Here is a 16,367-nt window from a genome sequence, read left to right as displayed (position 1 = left end):
TCATAGGTTGGTGATTACATTGTGTGCATGAAAGCCACATAAATTCCAGAGGAGGTCGGACAATGAATCTTGAATCCTTTATACTACACACGTTCTGCTAGATCCGCCCATAGATCCGCCCAACTAGTACTATAGTGGCCGTGGCAACACTTGAGACAACACTAGAGAGGGACTTACTCTGACAATGACGGTGAGCAGCTCAGCCTCCAGTTGCCAGAACTCATGCAAACTGAATCCAGTGTCACAGGTGTAGGTCGCCTCTCTCCTCCAATTATTGTGCTGGTTGGTTGTCCAGGAGATCCATTGGTAATAGTGGGAGGGGGGCCACAGGAAACTGGGTATTTACTGTAATTTTGTCCTCACCTTGACAAATTGGAGGTGAGCTATTCCACTGTATCCATTGAGAATGTAGCCAGTGTTGCAGCTATGCATAGCTATGGTGTTGATCCCAGATTCCTCCACTCACACAGAACCTGGTGCCTGCATTGAAAGTAGATCTAGTTCCAGTGAGATTATATACTATTAGCCAATGTTGCAGGTGTGCATAGCACTAGAGAGGAAAGATCTGTTGCTAGTGGATCCAGCACTGTATCCTGTTGATCAGTGAGTGGGTAGGCCTGTGCCAAATATTCCGGAATAATTTTTTATAGGCAGTCTTTTTTACAATTTGAATAATAGGGACTGTGAAAATAGTTTAATGATATTCATTGAGTTGCACATGTGATTAGCTCAAAACACGCCCACATTTTACATGGTAGTATGTTAGTTAAATCAATGTTGAAACCACATTTTGTGTGCTAAAGTTTGTTATTTCGCTGCTGAAATTAATGACTTAATCCCACTTTTTACACTCAACAACATATGATCGAGATATGAGATTATGGTACTCAACAGGAACACACAGACGAGAACTCTATGGAACTGACTGCTAGAATATATCTACTTAATTACCTTGCTGTCCCCAGCAGGTGGACACAGCACACAACAGCAACAGCAGCAGAAGCTGAACACCTTACATTGCATGCACAACTTCTTCATTGTATCTGTTTGTAAGTTGTTCCATTAACGATCTTTACCTACACACATAGTTTTCCTTGTTAATCAATTTTCTATTCTATCATTATTTTAAAAGCCATCATAAATTTATTCTACATTATTATTGTTTTGTGCCATAACATTTTTGTGGGTGAAAAGGAGAGGTAAAGTACGTATATCTGTATCAAATAAAAATAAACTAAACAAATGTTTTCTACTTGAGTCATGTGATAGTTCAGTTATCGTATATTCCTCTAGCAGCAGGAGCCTCACGCCCACTCACAGTCGAGTAGGCATTGTTCTGTGTGTAGCTGTAGTCACCTTTGACCTCTCTGGAGGATGGGATCTCCTCATAAGTGGCAGGGACGGTCTCGTAGGTAGCGGCTGCACTTTGACCCTGGTCAGTAAGGGAGATATCTCGAGGAACAGTCCTGTGTGTGGAGAGAACAGATGATATTACTTAGTAAATGACAATAACGCTTTCAGTTTGTTTAGTTCATACGAAGCTTGTTTACACTGAACAAAGTGTGTCTACTTAAACTAATGACACAAACTACTTAAACTCACATTTTCTCTCCTCTCTTGTACCGGAGCACTAGGTAGGTCACCATCACTACAGTCACTGCAATCACCACCATTGCTACCAGGGCCACCACTCCTCCCACCACAGCACCAGTGTTGTCACTCTGACAAAGAGAGCTCTCATCAGTAGAGGCTGTAATGGAATGTATGAGACAACTCAGAACCAACCTAACACAATAAATGCTGTGCTCATCTCAATGATAGTGCCACTTACTTGTAGTGAGAGGAGAGGTAGTGATGACTTCAGTCACTGAAACATGGCATAATCATTAAATTAATGGATGAACACAGACCCACTTACCTAACTGCACACAGAATGCCAGTTCTGCTCCAGTATTGTCAGGAATCACACAGCAGTAGGAGCCAGTGGGGCCTGACACAGACCCTCGACGATGGAGTCTGAGTGCACCTGTATCTCCAACACTGTACAGTAGATCAGTGTCTGAATCAGTAATGTCCTGACTCCTAGTGACAACTGTTCCATTTGGTAGTAGCCAATCTCCTGAATTATCTTGTGCTGTACAGCAAATAGTTGAGTCAGTTCTGCAAGTCAGTGCTGTCTCAGTGGTATCTCCGATGGTATTTATGGCAACCTGTGAGTTCATAGCAAGATAGTTGGTGGATCCCACGGAGACGTAAACAGGAGGTACTGTGGGGGTGGGGGATTGTAAGTCTGTTAGTGTACATTGTACTAGCTTACATTGACAAGTGAGAGCTGATCCACTCCACAATCTGTCAGCTCTACACACTCTGGTAGCAGTGCTGGTAGTGGAGGGTACGTATCCATTCAAGCAGCTCTGTGTAGCCATGGTTCCCTGAGGGTGTGGTGAGGTACTAGAGCTGTAGATGATCACTCCATTGACTGGTACAGTGAGGTCAAGACAGGTGGCTGTGGAGACAGCACCATCTATTAACCATTTAGATTATCTTGTTCTCCTTACCTTGACAAGTTGGAGCTGACCCACTCCACACTCCATCACTCCCACAAGTCCTGGTGACGTCTCCATTGAGTGTGTAGCCAGTGTTACAGGTGTAGGTGGCCACAGTGCCCACTGGTCTCAGACTAGCAGTCCCCATATTGTAGCCAATCATTCCATTGGCTGGTACAGTGAGGTCAGAACAGGTGGTGGATGGTTCAGTGGGTCCTGTGTTCACTGTATCAATAAATGTAAAGCAACTATTAAGATGTAGTGGAAACTCACATTGACAGCTTACAGCTGATCCACTCCAGGTCCCATCTTTCTGACAAGTTTTGAAACCCCCTCCAGTGAGAGTGTAGCCATTGTCACAAGTGAAGGTAGCAATGGTATTAATAGGTCTGCTGTCAACAAGTCCACCAGCGTAGGTAATGCCTCCATTCATTAGTGGTGGTAAATCAAAACAAGCTCCTGAAAATAATAGTGAACATAAATTATACAGTACAAATTCAATTCCACTTACGTTGACAAGTTGGAGCTGACCCAGTCCAGATCCCTCCACTCACACAAGCCCTGATGGTACCTCCAGTGAGAGTGTAGCCAGGGTTGCAGGAGTGTGTAGCACTAGAGAGGAAAGGTATGTTGTCAGTGGATCCAGCACTGTACATAATCATCCCATTGGTCAGTGAGGGTAAGTCAGGGCAGTTAGCTGCATGGGAGACGATACACTCAACAAACAAACAGTATAAAGTCCATTCCACGTACGCTGACATATTGGAGCAAACCCACTCCAGGTCCCATTACTCCCACAAGTCCTGGTGCTGCCTCCATTGAGAGTGTAGCCAGTGGTACAGGTGTAGGTGGCCACAGTGTCCACTGGTCTCGGACTAAAAGTCCCCATATTGTAGCTGATCATTCCATTGCCTGGTACAGTGAGGTCAGGACAGGTGGTTGGTGGTTCAGTGGGTACTGTGTTCACTGTATCAAGAAAGGTGAAGCAACTGTTAAGATGTAGTGGAACTAACATTGACAGGTTGGAGCTGACCCACTCCAGGTGCCATCATTCTGACATTGTCTGAAACTCCCTCCAGTAGTGAGAGTGTAGCCATTGTCACAAGTGTAGGTAGCAACGGTATTAATAGGTCTGCTGTCAGCAAGTCCATCAGTGTAGGTAATGCCTCCATTCATTAGTTGTGGTAAATCAAAACAAGGTCCTGAAATAGTGAACATAAATTATACATTCAACAGTACAAATTCAATTCCACTTTACGTATACGCTGACAAATTGGAGCTGACCCACTCCATCTCCCTCCACTCACACAGACCCTGCTGATACCTCCAGTGAGAGTGTAGCCAGGGTTGCAGGAGTGCACAGCTGTAGAGCTGAAAGGTCTGTTGTCAGTGGATCCAGCACTGTACATAATCATCCCGTTGGTCAGTGAGGGTAAGTCACGGCAGTTAGCTGTATGGGAGACGATACACTCAACAAACAAACAGTACAAAGTTCATTCCACTTACGCTGACAAGTTGGAGCAAACCCACTCCACATTCCATCACTCCCACAAGTCCTGGTGGTATCTTCAATGAGAGTGTAGCCAGTGGTACATATGTAGGTGGCCACAGTACCATTGCCCAGTGTTGTATCAGAGTAGGAGATGACTCCATTGGTGGGGGGAGAGAGGGACAAGCAGATCACTGTGAGAAAGTGATAGGATTATTGTGCACCTACTACCATAACAAATCATTACCACAGGATTACCTTGCTGTCCCCAGCAGGTAGACACAGCACACAACAAAAGTAGCTGAAGCAGAACACCTTGAGTCTCCATTCTTTGCATCTTGTATGAGACACATCCAAAACAGTTATTTTCCAGTAATGATCTTTACCCACCCACATGGCCAGCAACCTTAGCCACTCAAACACACACACTTTTCCCACCCTAACCGCTGAGTTGAGAATGTAGATTTAATATTTGAATGTCATTGCAGATTATGTACTTTTTAACAGAAAATTGATCAGTGTAGCTATAAATGCTAACAGTCATTATGAATCAGATGACCCTGCCATCTTCCATTCTGACGTAAGTGCTGTACTGTCCCTGCTCCTTGAGTACCAACACACGCGATCCCCTCATCCAACTAGAGGGGGGGGTGTAAGGTATTCAGACTTATGTAGTCATGTAATACATTTTTACCGAAAACTCTTAGTTGTGCATATCACAACAACAGGGCAGGGCCAGCCCAAATAGTGAAAAAATGGCATAATTTTGGGTCAAAGTGTGTACCATAGTTGTACTAGTCTGCTATGCACTCACGTTCCATAGCCCCCATAGCCAGTGTGTCTAGCGTAGCAGATCATGTGATCAGAGCCTAGGATGGGACAGCACCAATTGTTGCCATGGTTATGACCCACCACAGTCATGCGTACATTGGCCTGAGCAAACAGAGTCGATATCAACTCTACAATGTGTGTGTGCGTGTGTGTGTGTGTGTGTGCGGGGGGGGGGAGGAGGGAATAAATAGACTTATTATATACACATTTTGAAGCCAGTATTTTGTTAGCCTCCTACACAGACCTCTAAGCAGTTAATGAGAGCGGATATTGGGTGTGGGGATGAGACTAGAGGTAGGAACACACTCATTGTTTGCCCTGTGTCTGTGGAGAGACGGTATCATTGGCAGTGCCTTGACACAAGTTAGGGGAGTAGACCTTCTAGTATCCAGTGCTGCAAGGAGTGGGGGGAGGGGGTAGTGACAGCTGGTACAGTACACAGGTAGGGGGAAGGGGTCAAACAAAACACACAGATATTATGAGAACACTATAAGGTAATGGTAATAATTATATGATTACCTTGGAATGTGAAAAAAGCAATAGCAGGAATTACTTTGGCAGTTAGTTCCTTGGACGTATCCACAACCCTAAAGGAAGAAATGATTATCTCAACACAGACTGTGTGAATGGCTCACCATTTGATTTGATCATCATACACCACTAAGCTCCTGCATGGTAACTCATGCAGTCCCTCCTCCACTGTCGAGCATGTACAGTATTTAGGAGGGCGTCTATGCAGTGTGTCACATGACAACAATACAGGTATGCACATCTATATATATATACCTTGGCTATTTCTGATTATAATTATAATTATTTCTTATAAGGATTGTGCAGCAATAGTGATGGTGAATGACACATAAAATAATTAATTACCTCTTACCACAATACCAGGCAAATGTAATTATCAAAGATCAAAGATTAGAGTCCACTGTTCAGGAAATGGCTGTATATAGTGTCCACTGTAGAGAAATGCATTTAATGTCAACATGCACACACACTAATATGAAGGTGCTGTTTGGGATCATAGCCTTGAGCCGTATACTGCTCGTAAGAATGTTTTTCGGCTAAAAGAAGCTGAGAGAATGAGAGGGACTTCTCGTCTGAGGTGATTCAAGAGGGGAACATGGTGACCAGTCTTCAGTACGGGTCCAACAAGGGAGCCTCCAGTGCTGGAATGACACTACGACCTCAACAGGCAAGTCTATGATCCAGCTGTGTAGTCATGTGACTTTGAACTTATCGTGAAACCACTTTCATTGAAAATGTTGTCTAAACATGCATCATTTGTGAGAAGGAGGATGAGGGGAGGAGCTCCTACAGTAGCTAAATATTGTACACTGAAACTATATTCACATCTGCATGAGCTAAAAACATAATGAAGTTCAGTTATCATAATTTATATTTCCACAGCTGGAGTCTCTGTGTTGTCGTGCCCACTCACAGTCAAGTAGGAATTGTTCTGTGTGTAGCTGTAGTCACCTTTGACCTCTCTGGAGGCTGGGATCTCCTTATAAGTGGCGTGGACGGTCTCGTAGGTAGCGGCTGCACTTTGACCCTGCTCAGTAAGGGGGATATCTTGAGTAACAGTCCTGTGTGTAGAAATAAGTGAAGTAGTTATGGCTTTCCTTTTGTTTAGTCCGTAAGTTACACAAACCACAAACCACTTTAAACAAACTCACATTTTCCCTCCTCTCTTGTACCGGAGCACTAGGTAGGTCACCATCACTACAGTCACTGCAATCACCACCACCGCTACCAGGGCCACCACTCCTCCCACCACAGCACCAGTGTTGTCAGATCTAGAGGGAGACTCAGAGCTCTCATGATCATCAGTAGAGGCTGTAATGGAATATGGGACAATGACAACCCAACAGTGTAATTATTGTCAGCACTAACCTAACACATTGCATGCTGTGCTCATCCCTCCACTGGTAGGCACCACACAGCAGTAGACACCACCAGGAGCAGTAGCTGTTCCACTCATCATCAGACTGACACTCATCTGACCTCTGCTAACATACAACGCTCCATCCTCCATAACAACAGAACCGTTAGGATAGTACCAATCTCCTGTGTTCCCCTCACAGCAGCCAGCAAGGTCAGTATGACAGACGAGGCCACTCCCCTCTCCCATGGAGGACAGGGGGATCTCAGAGAGCCCAGACAAATAGTTGGTGGAGGAGAGGGACAAGTACACAGGGGGAGGGGCTATAGGGCGGTGGTAATAATAAAATAAAAAAACTGCCGCACTTACTCTGACAGGACGGTGAGGTGCTCCAGTTACCAGTACTCAAACACATGATGGTTTCAAAGCCAATAAGAATGAATCCAGTGTCACAGGTGTAGATCGCCTCTCCTCCGATCATTGTGCTGGTTGGTTGTCCGGGATATCCGTTGGTAATAGAGGGAGGGGGGCCACAGGAAACTGTCAACAAGGAGTCCACTAACAACTATTGGTAACTATTTGTCCTCACCTTGACAAGTTGGAGGTGAACCATTCCATGTTCTGTCCTTCTGACACACTCTCCATTGAGAGTGTAGCCAGTGTTGCAGCTGTGTGTAGCTATGGTGTTGATAGGTCTGATGTCAGTGGATCCACCATTATAGGAAATAGCTCCATTATTAGGCGGTGAGAGCAGATCAGTGCACGTGATTTCTGAATGGAAACAGATTCACACGACAAACAAACACATTCCACTTACGCTGACAAGTTGGAGCTGACCCACTCCACATTCCATCACTCCCACAAGTCCTGGTGCTGCCTCCAGTGAGAGTGAAGCCAGTGTTACAGTTGTATGTGACCACAGTGTCTACTGGTCTACTGCCAGGGGATCCAGCACCACCATAGTGGACGTTTCCATTTACCAGTGAAGATAGGTCAAAGCAGGTTATCACTATATGGGAACAGATACACTCAACGTACACATTATTCATTCCTTACCCTCACACACTGGAGCTGTTATTGAGCTCCACAATCCATCACTCCCACAAGTTCTTACTGACACTCCAGTCAGACGGTAGCCACTAAAACAAATGTAAGTGGCTGTAGCACCCACAGGTCTGCTGTTAGTGAACCCAAACATATAGGTTATGCCTCCATTAGAGATGGTTGGGAGATCATCAGAGCAGGTGACAGTGGCGACTGTGGGGGGATAAAGTATCAAATTATAGCATGAAAATAATTTCCCATGTAAGCACACTGATGTATCTCGATCCAATTTTAACACCTTGACAAGTTGGAGCTGATCCACTCCACACTCCATCACTCCAACAAGACCTGATGGTGTCTCCAGTGAGAGCATAGCCAATGTTACAGGTGTAGGTGGCCACAGTGTTCAGACCCATTGTAGGGTCAGAGTACGAGATTACTCCATTGGTAGGGGGAGGAAGGGACATACACACCACTGTGTACAGGTTACTGACGATTGTGCAATCCACTCACCCACCCAGGTTAACACAGAGGGTCATATTTCCTCCAATAGTTGGTACAGTATGATCCGGTTGGAGTGAGGGGATTGACGTTATCTCTACGAGACAGTTTGATGACCTGAGGTTCATTCCTTACGAAGTAGAACTGCTGTCCAGTAGTCATTGAGGCACCATTTCCCAGCATCACACTCCCATCAGGAAACGTCCACTGTCCTAGTGACCCCATGCCATTGTTGTCAGCGTTACTCCTACAGCAGGTAGTGAGGTCAGTGTGACAGGTGAGAGAAGGCAGACCACCAACAGCATCCTCTCCAATATCAGTGATAAAGATCTCCGTGTTGTTAGTGGTGATGACAGGACCAGATCCCAGAGTGAGGGAAACTGTTGAGTGATACAAGGTTCAAACCAAGTTCATAGTCATAGCTCATACCTACTACCAATCATTATCACAGGATTTACCTTGCTGTCCCCAGCAGGTGGACACAGCACACAGCAATAACAGCAGAACACCTTGAGTCTTCATTGCATGCAACCTCTTACACACAGTAATCTTTGGAAGTTGTTCCATTAATGATCTTTACCCACCCCATGCCTGTTAACATACCCTATAGCGCGAAATTTTCGAGGGGCTTAATTTTCGCGGATTTTGTGGGTTAGTATATACGAAAATTGAAGTTTAAAATGTGTAGCTTTTCCGGAAAGCAGTCATTCCACTGCAACGAAATGCTTTTAGAGGCCATTCCACGAAATATAAGGGCCTCGAAAATTTCGTGCTACACGGTAGTACAATTTATATAGTGTTTATGCTTTATCAATTTTTATAAAATAACGTTTACTAAAAGAAAACGAACATAGTGGGCTGATGAAGCACGTATAATAATTATAATATCTACATGCTCTGCATCAACTAGAAATACAAATTAAACGATGAGTCATGTGATAGTTCAGTTATCGTATATTCCTTCAGCAGCTGGAGCCTCACGCCCACTCACAGTCGAGTAGGCATTGTTCTGTGTGTAGCTGTAGTCACTTTTGACCTCTCTGGAGGCTGGGATCTCCTCATAAGTGGCAGTGACGGTCTCGTAGGTAGCGGCTGCACTTTGACCCTGATCAGTAAGGGAGATATCTCGAGGAACAGTCCTGTGTGTGGAGAGAACAGATATTACTTAGTTAGTAATTATAACAATAAAAGCTTTCAGTTTGTTTAGTCCATATGAAGCTTGTTTGCACACGATAAAGTGTGTCTACTTAAAACTAATGACACAAACCACTTAAATAACTCAAACTCACATTTTCCCTCCTCTCTTGTACCGGAGCACTAGGTAGGTCACCATCACTACAGTCACTGCAATCACTGCTACCAGGGCCACCACTCCTCCCACCACAGCACCAGTGTTGTCACTCTGACAGAGAGAGCTCTCATCAGTAGAGGCTGTAATGGAGTGTATGACAAGTACCACAATACATGCTGCGCTCATCTCAACAATCAATTAATGCATAACACAGACCCACTTACCTAACTGCACACAGAATGTCATATCTACTCCAGTATTTCCAGGAATCACACAGCAGTAGAAGCCAGTGGGGCCTGACACAGACCCTCGACGATGGAGTCTGAGTGCACCTGTATCTCCAACAATGTACAGTAGATCAGTGTCTGAATCAGTAATGTCCTGACTCCTAGTGACAACTGTTCCATTCGGAAACAGCCAATCTCCTAATCCATTGGCACTATTGGGATTATCTTGTCCTGTACAGCAAATAGTTGAGTCATTTCTGCAAGTCAATGCTGTCTCAGTGGTATCTCCGATGGTGTCTATGGCAACCTGTGAGTTCATAGCAGCATAGTTGGTGGTTCCCATGGAGACGTAAACAGGAGGTACTGTGGGGGTGGAGGATTGTAACTCTGGTAGTTCATTGTACTAGTTTACATTGACAAGTGAGAGCTGATCCACTCCACAATCTGTCAGCTCCACACACTCTGGTAGCAGTGCTGGTAGTGGAGGGTACGTATCCATTCAAGCAGATCTGTTTAGCCACGGTTCCCTGAGGGTGTGGTGAGGTACTAGAGCTGTAGATGATCACTCCATTGGTTGGTGGAGTAAGGTCAGGACAGGTGGCTGTGGAGACAGCACAATCTATTAACCATTTAGATTAGTACTCCTTACCTTGACAAGCTGGAGTTGACCCACTCCACACTCCATCACTCCCACAAGTCCTGGTGCTGCCTCCATTGAGAGTGTAGCCAGTGACACAGGTGTAGGTGGCCACAGTGCCCACTGGTCTCGGACTAGCAGTCCCAATATTGTAGCTGATCACTCCATTGGCTGGTACAGTGAGGTCAGGACAGGTGGTGGGTGGTTCAGTGGTTACTTTGTTTACTGTATCAAGAAAGGTAAAGTAACTGTTAAGATGTAGTGGAACTCACATTGACAGGTTGGAGTAGTTCCATCCCAGGTCCCATCATTCTGACAAGCTCTGAAACTCCCTCCACCTCCAGTAGTGAGAGTGTAGCCATTGTCACAAGTGACGATAGCAATGGTATTAATAGGTCTGCTGTCAACAAGTCCACCAGTGTAGGCAATGCCTCCATCCATTAGTGGTGGTAAATCAAAACAAGCTCCTGAAATAGTGAACATAAATATTACAACAGCAATTCCACCTATGCAATCTTCCTTGGGTTTATGTACCTATAACTCACAAACACAAACTGTACAAGAGTTACAGAACTCACGCTGACAAGTTGGAGCTGACCCATTCCATCTCCCTCCACTCACACAGACCCTGGTGGTACCTCCAGTGAGAGTGTAGCCAGTGTTGCAGAAGTGTGTAGCTGTAGATATGAAAGGTCTGTTGCCAGGGGATCCAGTATTGTACATAATCATCCCATTGGTCAGTGTGGGTAAGTCAGGGCAGTTAGCTGTATGAGAGACAATACAGGTAAACTCAACAATAAACACACTGAACCGGAACGAATACCATATTACTATAGAATATTTTGCTGGTGTAAAACCATTGCGAATGAGACAAATCAAGAAAATGTGACACTTTGTGATCCAACTATTACGTTCTGGCAAGGAGTGTGTTGTTATACAAATACTGCTCTCAAAATTTACTTATGTTGGATGCTCGCAAAACATTTTAGTCTCATAATTATGGTATACATGCATGTAGATCTAGCCATGGTAAGATCTAGCTACACAACAGTACAAAGTCCATTCCACTTACGCTGACACACTGGAGCTGACCCACTCCACACTCCTCCAGTCACACAGACCCTTGAAGTACCTCCACTGAGAGTGAAGCCAGTGACACAGGTGTAGGTGGCCACAGTGTTCACTGGTCTCAGACTAACAGCCCCCATATTGTAGCTGATCATTCCATTGGTTGGTACAGTGAGGTCAGGACAGGTGGTGGGTGGTTCAGTGGGTCCTGTGTTCACTGTATCAAGAAAGGTGAAGTAACTGTTAAGATGTAGTGGAACTCTGAAATAGTAAAAATTATACATTCAACAGTACAGACACTTACGGTTACGCTGACAAATTGGAGCTAACCCATTCCATCTCCCTCCAGTCACACAGAACCTGATCGTGCTCACTCCAGTGAGAGTGTAGCCAGGGTTGCAGGAGTGCACAGCACTAGAGCTGAGAGGTCTGTTGTTAGTGGATCCAGCACTGTACATAATCATCCCATTGATCAGTGGGAGTAAGTCAGGGCAGTCAGCTGTATGGGATACAATACAGGTAAACTCAACAATAAACACACTGAACCGGAACTAACTGCTAGAATACCGTATTACTATAGAATATTTTGCTGGTGTAAAACCATTGCGAATGAGACAAATCAAGAAAATGTGACACTTTGTGATCCAACTATTACGTTCTGGCAAGGAGTGTGTTGCTATACAAATACTGCTCTCAAAATTTGCTTATGTTGGATGCTCGCAAAACATTTTAGTCTCATAATTATGGTATACTTGCATGTAGACCTAGCCATGGTAAGATCTAGCTACACAACAGTACAAAGTCCATTCAACTTACGCTGACACACTGGATATGACCCACTCCACACTCCTCCATTCCCACAAGTCCTGGTAGCGTCTCCATCATTGAGAGTGTAGCCAGTGTCACAAGTGTAGGTGGCCACGTCAGGGGATTCACCACTATAGGAGATCATCCCATTGGTCAGTGGGGGTAAGTTTGAGCAGATACCTGGAAAAACAGGCACACTTCAACAAAAGAATAGTCTATACATTTCATAACTTACGCTGACACACAGGAGGTGACCCACTCCACATTCCACCAGTCACACAGACCCTTGAAGTACCTCCATTGAGAGTGTATCCAGTGTCACAAGTGTAGATAGCAACGGTATTAACAGGTCTGCTGTCAGTGAGTCCACCAATGTAGATAATGCCTCCATTCATTAGTGGTGGTAAATCAGAACAAAGTTCTGAAATAGTGAACATTATACATTCAACAGTACAAATTCAATTCTATACTTACGCTGCTGACAAGTTGGAGGTAACCCAGTCCATCTCCTTCCAGTCACACAGACCCTAAAGGTACCTCCAGTGAGAGTGTAGCCAGGGTTGCAGGAGTGCACAGCACTAGAGCTGAAAGGTCTGTTGTTAGTGAATCCAGCACTGTACATAATCATTCCATTGATCAGTGATAAGTCAGGGCAGTTAGCTGTATGGGAGATGATACACACTAAACAAATGAACAGTATAATTATACAGAGTCCTCCATTTCACTTACGTCTACAAGTTGGAGCTGACCCACTCCACACTCCATCACTCCCACAAGTCCTGGTAGTGCCTTCATCAAGAGTGTATCCAGTGTTACAGGTGTAGGTGGCCACAGTGTCCACTGGTTTCGGACTAGCTGTCCCCATATTGTAGTTTATCCTTCCATTGGCTGGTACAGTGAGGTAAGGACAGGTGGTGGGTGGTTCAGTGGGTCCTGTGTTCACTGTATAAAACAAGGTGAAGCTCCATTAGTGGTGGTAAATCAGAACAAGTTCCTGAAATAGTGAACAGTTTCAACTGCACGTACAAAGTCCATTCCACTTACGCTGACACACTGGAGGTGACCCACTCCACACGCCACTCACACATATCCTGGTGGCATCTCCAGTGAGAGTGTAGCCAGTGTTACAGGAGTGTGTAGCACTAGAGCTGATCGGTCTGCTGTGAGTGGATCCAGCACTGTACATAATCATCCCATTGGCCAGTGTAGGTAATTCAGGGCAGTTAGCTGTATGGGAGACAATACACTCAACAAACAAACAGTACAAAGTCCATTCCACTTACGCTGACAAGATGGAGCAAACCCACTCCACATTCCATTACTCCCACAAGTCCTGGTACTACCTCCATTGAGAGTGTAGCCAGTGTCACAGGTGTAAGTGGCCACAGTACCATCACCCAGTATTGTATCAGAGTAGAAGATCACTCCATTGGTGGGGGTAGGGAGGAACAAACACACCACTGTGAGAAGGTGATATGGATATGGTAACCATTGTACAATCCACTCACTCAGGTTAGCACCTACTAGTCTAGATCTACCAATAGCAATTATTATCACAGGATTACCTTGCTGTCCCCAGCAGGTGGACACAGCACACAGTAGCAGAAGTAGAACACTTTGAGTCTCCATTGCATGCAGTCTAGCTAGCCACTTCGCTAAGAGAAGTGGGAAGTGCGGCCTGGGATCGAGGCTAGTTTTTAGGGTGCTAATTTTGGGTGGGTAAAGATCATTAATGCCATTAATGATCTTTAATAATGGAAACAGATAACTGTGTCTGGAAGGAAGGCCGGTGAAGGGGAGGCTACCTAAAAACAGACTGTTAATTTAATAATTGAACGATTTTGTAATTAATTAACGGAAGAAATAAATAATTATAGCCAAATATGAGAGTTGAGAATATAATTGAATCGTCATCGCAGATTCTAAGAAAATTGATCAGTGTACATAATTATACCTAAAATATAATGCTAACAGTCATGTATTAGTCCATATGAATCAGATGATCCTCCCATCTTCCATTCTGACGTAAGTGCTGTACTGTCCCTGCTCCTTGAGTATCAACACGCGCGATCCCCTCATCCACCTAGAGGGGGGGGGGGAGGGTGTGAGGTAATCTATTATGCCTATTATATCACACCAACAGGGCAGGGCCAGCCCAGTATGATAAACAGAAGTGAAATTGAAATGAGGTTTTCCAAAAGGGCGTAATTTTTGGGTCAAAGTGATGTACACATGCAGAGATTGATCATAGTTGTACTACTATGCACTCACGTTCCATAGCCCCCATAGCCAGTGTGTCTGGCGTAGCAGATTATGTGATCAGAGCCTAGGACGGGACAGCACCAATTGTTGCCATGGTTATGACCCACCACAGTCATGCGTACATTGGCCTGAGCAAACAGAGTCGATATCAACTCTGCAATGGGTGTGTGTGTGTGTGGAGGAGGGAATAAAGCCAGTATTTGTTAGTCTCCAACACAGGGCTCTATAAGCAGTTAATAAGAGCGGATATTGGGTGTGGGGACGAGACTAGAGGTAGGAACTGTCTCAACACACTCACTGTTTGCCTGAGTCTGTGGAGAGACGGTATCGTTGGCAGTGCCTTGACACAAGTTAGGGGAGTAGACCTTCTGGTATCCAGTGCTGCAAGGAGGAGGAGAGGGTAGGGACAGTTGGTACACACAAAGATGGGGAGAAGGGTCAAACAAACACAGTATATTATGAGAAGTACCTTGGAATGTGGAAAAAGGCAATGGCAGGAATGTCTCCATATTTGGCAGTTAGTTCACTGGACGTATCCACAACCCTAGACGAAGATGGAGATTATCTTAACACATAATTATCTTATAAGTGAAGACTCACCATTTGATTTGATCGTCATACACCAGCTCCTGGTAACTCCCTCCTCCACTGTCGAGCATGTACAGTATCCAGGAGGGCGTCTACACATGCAGTGTGTCACATGACATCAATACAGGTATGTAATCCAATTAATACAATACAGGTATCTAAATCAAACTAACTCTTATAATTATACCTTGGCTGTTTCTGTGCTGAAGATTAGGAGATAGTAGTTTGTAAGTCATACTGTCATGTGATCGTCATGTGATCACTCACCGACCTAAACTGAGAATAGGAGAGTGTATATTTTTTGGGAGATACGGAATAACGAGTGACCGCATTTCAGGGCGAGTTTTGTGCAAGCTAGCAATCCGTGAAACCAAATGGCCAGTATATATCGAGGTGGCCGTACTTCAGAGAGCCGGAATAGCAAAAGTTTATTGTACTCACAAACACAAACTGTACAAGAGTTTAGCTCACTTTGACAAGTTGGAGGTACCCCACTCCAGATCCCTCCACTCACACAAGTCCTGGTAGTGTCCCCTCCAGTGAGAGTGTAGCCAGTGTTACAGGTGTATATAGCTCCAGCATTGATAGGTCTGTTGTCAGGAGATCCAGTATTGTACATAATCATCCCGTTGATCAGTGAAGGTAAGTCAGGGCAGTCAGCTGTATAGGAGAATACACTCAACAAACAAAGAGTACAGAGTTCATTTACTTTACTCTGACACATTGGAGCTGACCCACTCCACACTCCATCACTCTCACAAGTCCTGGTGGTACTGCCTCCAGTGAGAGTGTAGCGAGTGTCACAGGTGTAGGTGGCCACTGTGTTCACTGATCTTCTGTTAGTGGATCCAGCACCACCATAGTCAATGTCCCCATTTGTCGGTGAGGATAAGTCAGAGCAGATCACTATGGGAACAGGTACACACTCAACGTGCACATTCGGCCATTTCTTACTCTGACACACTGGAGCTGTTGTTGAGCTCCACTCTCCATTACTCCCACAAGTCCTCACTGACACTCCAACCAGACAGTAGGGATTGACGCAGTTGTAACTGGCTGTAGCACCCACTGGTCTGTTGTTAGTGGACCCACCAGCATAGGTTATGCCTCCATTAGGAATGGACGGGAGATTATCAGAACATGTGACTGAAGTAGGTGCAACTGTAAGAGGGGGATAAGGTTATGCAT

The 16,367-nt window shown here is 44.9% G+C and overlaps 5 protein-coding genes across 5 annotated transcripts; all 5 read right to left on the bottom strand.

The window, feature by feature from the left end:
* Positions 1–1,055: 1,055 nt before the first annotated feature.
* Positions 1,056–12,966, bottom strand: LOC135334965 (CUB and sushi domain-containing protein 3-like). The gene is made up of 16 exons (XM_064530355.1): positions 12,804–12,966; positions 12,565–12,750; positions 12,339–12,509; positions 11,827–12,021; positions 11,527–11,739; positions 3,805–3,996; positions 3,560–3,748; positions 3,300–3,512; positions 3,058–3,243; positions 2,820–3,005; positions 2,559–2,771; positions 2,318–2,506; positions 1,919–2,266; positions 1,832–1,867; positions 1,603–1,750; positions 1,056–1,466 (listed from the first exon to the last, which is right to left on the bottom strand). Exons 1-16 carry the CDS (start codon positions 12,955–12,957, stop codon positions 1,271–1,273), a joined length of 3,015 nt encoding a protein of 1,004 aa, XP_064386425.1. The 5' UTR covers positions 12,958–12,966; the 3' UTR covers positions 1,056–1,270.
* On the bottom strand, positions 6,156–8,214 carry LOC135334704 (sushi, von Willebrand factor type A, EGF and pentraxin domain-containing protein 1-like). The gene is made up of 8 exons (XM_064529981.1): positions 8,097–8,214; positions 7,811–8,011; positions 7,572–7,763; positions 7,391–7,525; positions 7,124–7,294; positions 6,766–7,077; positions 6,549–6,708; positions 6,156–6,458 (listed from the first exon to the last, which is right to left on the bottom strand). The coding sequence occupies exons 1-8, from the start codon at positions 8,212–8,214 to the stop codon at positions 6,266–6,268; spliced, it is 1,482 nt and encodes a 493-aa protein (XP_064386051.1). The 3' UTR covers positions 6,156–6,265.
* Positions 12,967–13,050: 84 nt separating the features above from the next.
* LOC135334755 (E-selectin-like) lies at positions 13,051–13,958 on the bottom strand. Its single transcript, XM_064530037.1, has 4 exons — positions 13,895–13,958; positions 13,613–13,789; positions 13,374–13,556; positions 13,051–13,271 (listed from the first exon to the last, which is right to left on the bottom strand). Exons 1-4 carry the CDS (start codon positions 13,956–13,958, stop codon positions 13,051–13,053), a joined length of 645 nt encoding a protein of 214 aa, XP_064386107.1.
* A 353-nt stretch (positions 13,959–14,311) lies between these two features.
* On the bottom strand, positions 14,312–15,602 carry LOC135335012 (uncharacterized). The gene is made up of 6 exons (XM_064530415.1): positions 15,367–15,602; positions 15,192–15,271; positions 15,061–15,135; positions 14,890–14,972; positions 14,601–14,745; positions 14,312–14,412 (listed from the first exon to the last, which is right to left on the bottom strand). The coding sequence occupies exons 2-6, from the start codon at positions 15,248–15,250 to the stop codon at positions 14,325–14,327; spliced, it is 450 nt and encodes a 149-aa protein (XP_064386485.1). The 5' UTR covers positions 15,251–15,271; positions 15,367–15,602; the 3' UTR covers positions 14,312–14,324.
* Positions 15,451–16,126, bottom strand: LOC135334754 (protein lev-9-like). Its single transcript, XM_064530036.1, has 4 exons — positions 16,117–16,126; positions 15,894–16,085; positions 15,651–15,839; positions 15,451–15,455 (listed from the first exon to the last, which is right to left on the bottom strand). The coding sequence occupies exons 1-4, from the start codon at positions 16,124–16,126 to the stop codon at positions 15,451–15,453; spliced, it is 396 nt and encodes a 131-aa protein (XP_064386106.1).
* Between the last annotated feature and the right edge of the window lie 241 nt (positions 16,127–16,367).

Source organism: Halichondria panicea, chromosome 4, assembly GCF_963675165.1.
Source record: "Halichondria panicea chromosome 4, odHalPani1.1, whole genome shotgun sequence".
NCBI lineage: Eukaryota > Metazoa > Porifera > Demospongiae > Suberitida > Halichondriidae > Halichondria > Halichondria panicea.
The sequence above is the reverse complement of the archived record's forward strand: the minus strand, read 5'-3'. Positions and strand labels throughout refer to the sequence as shown.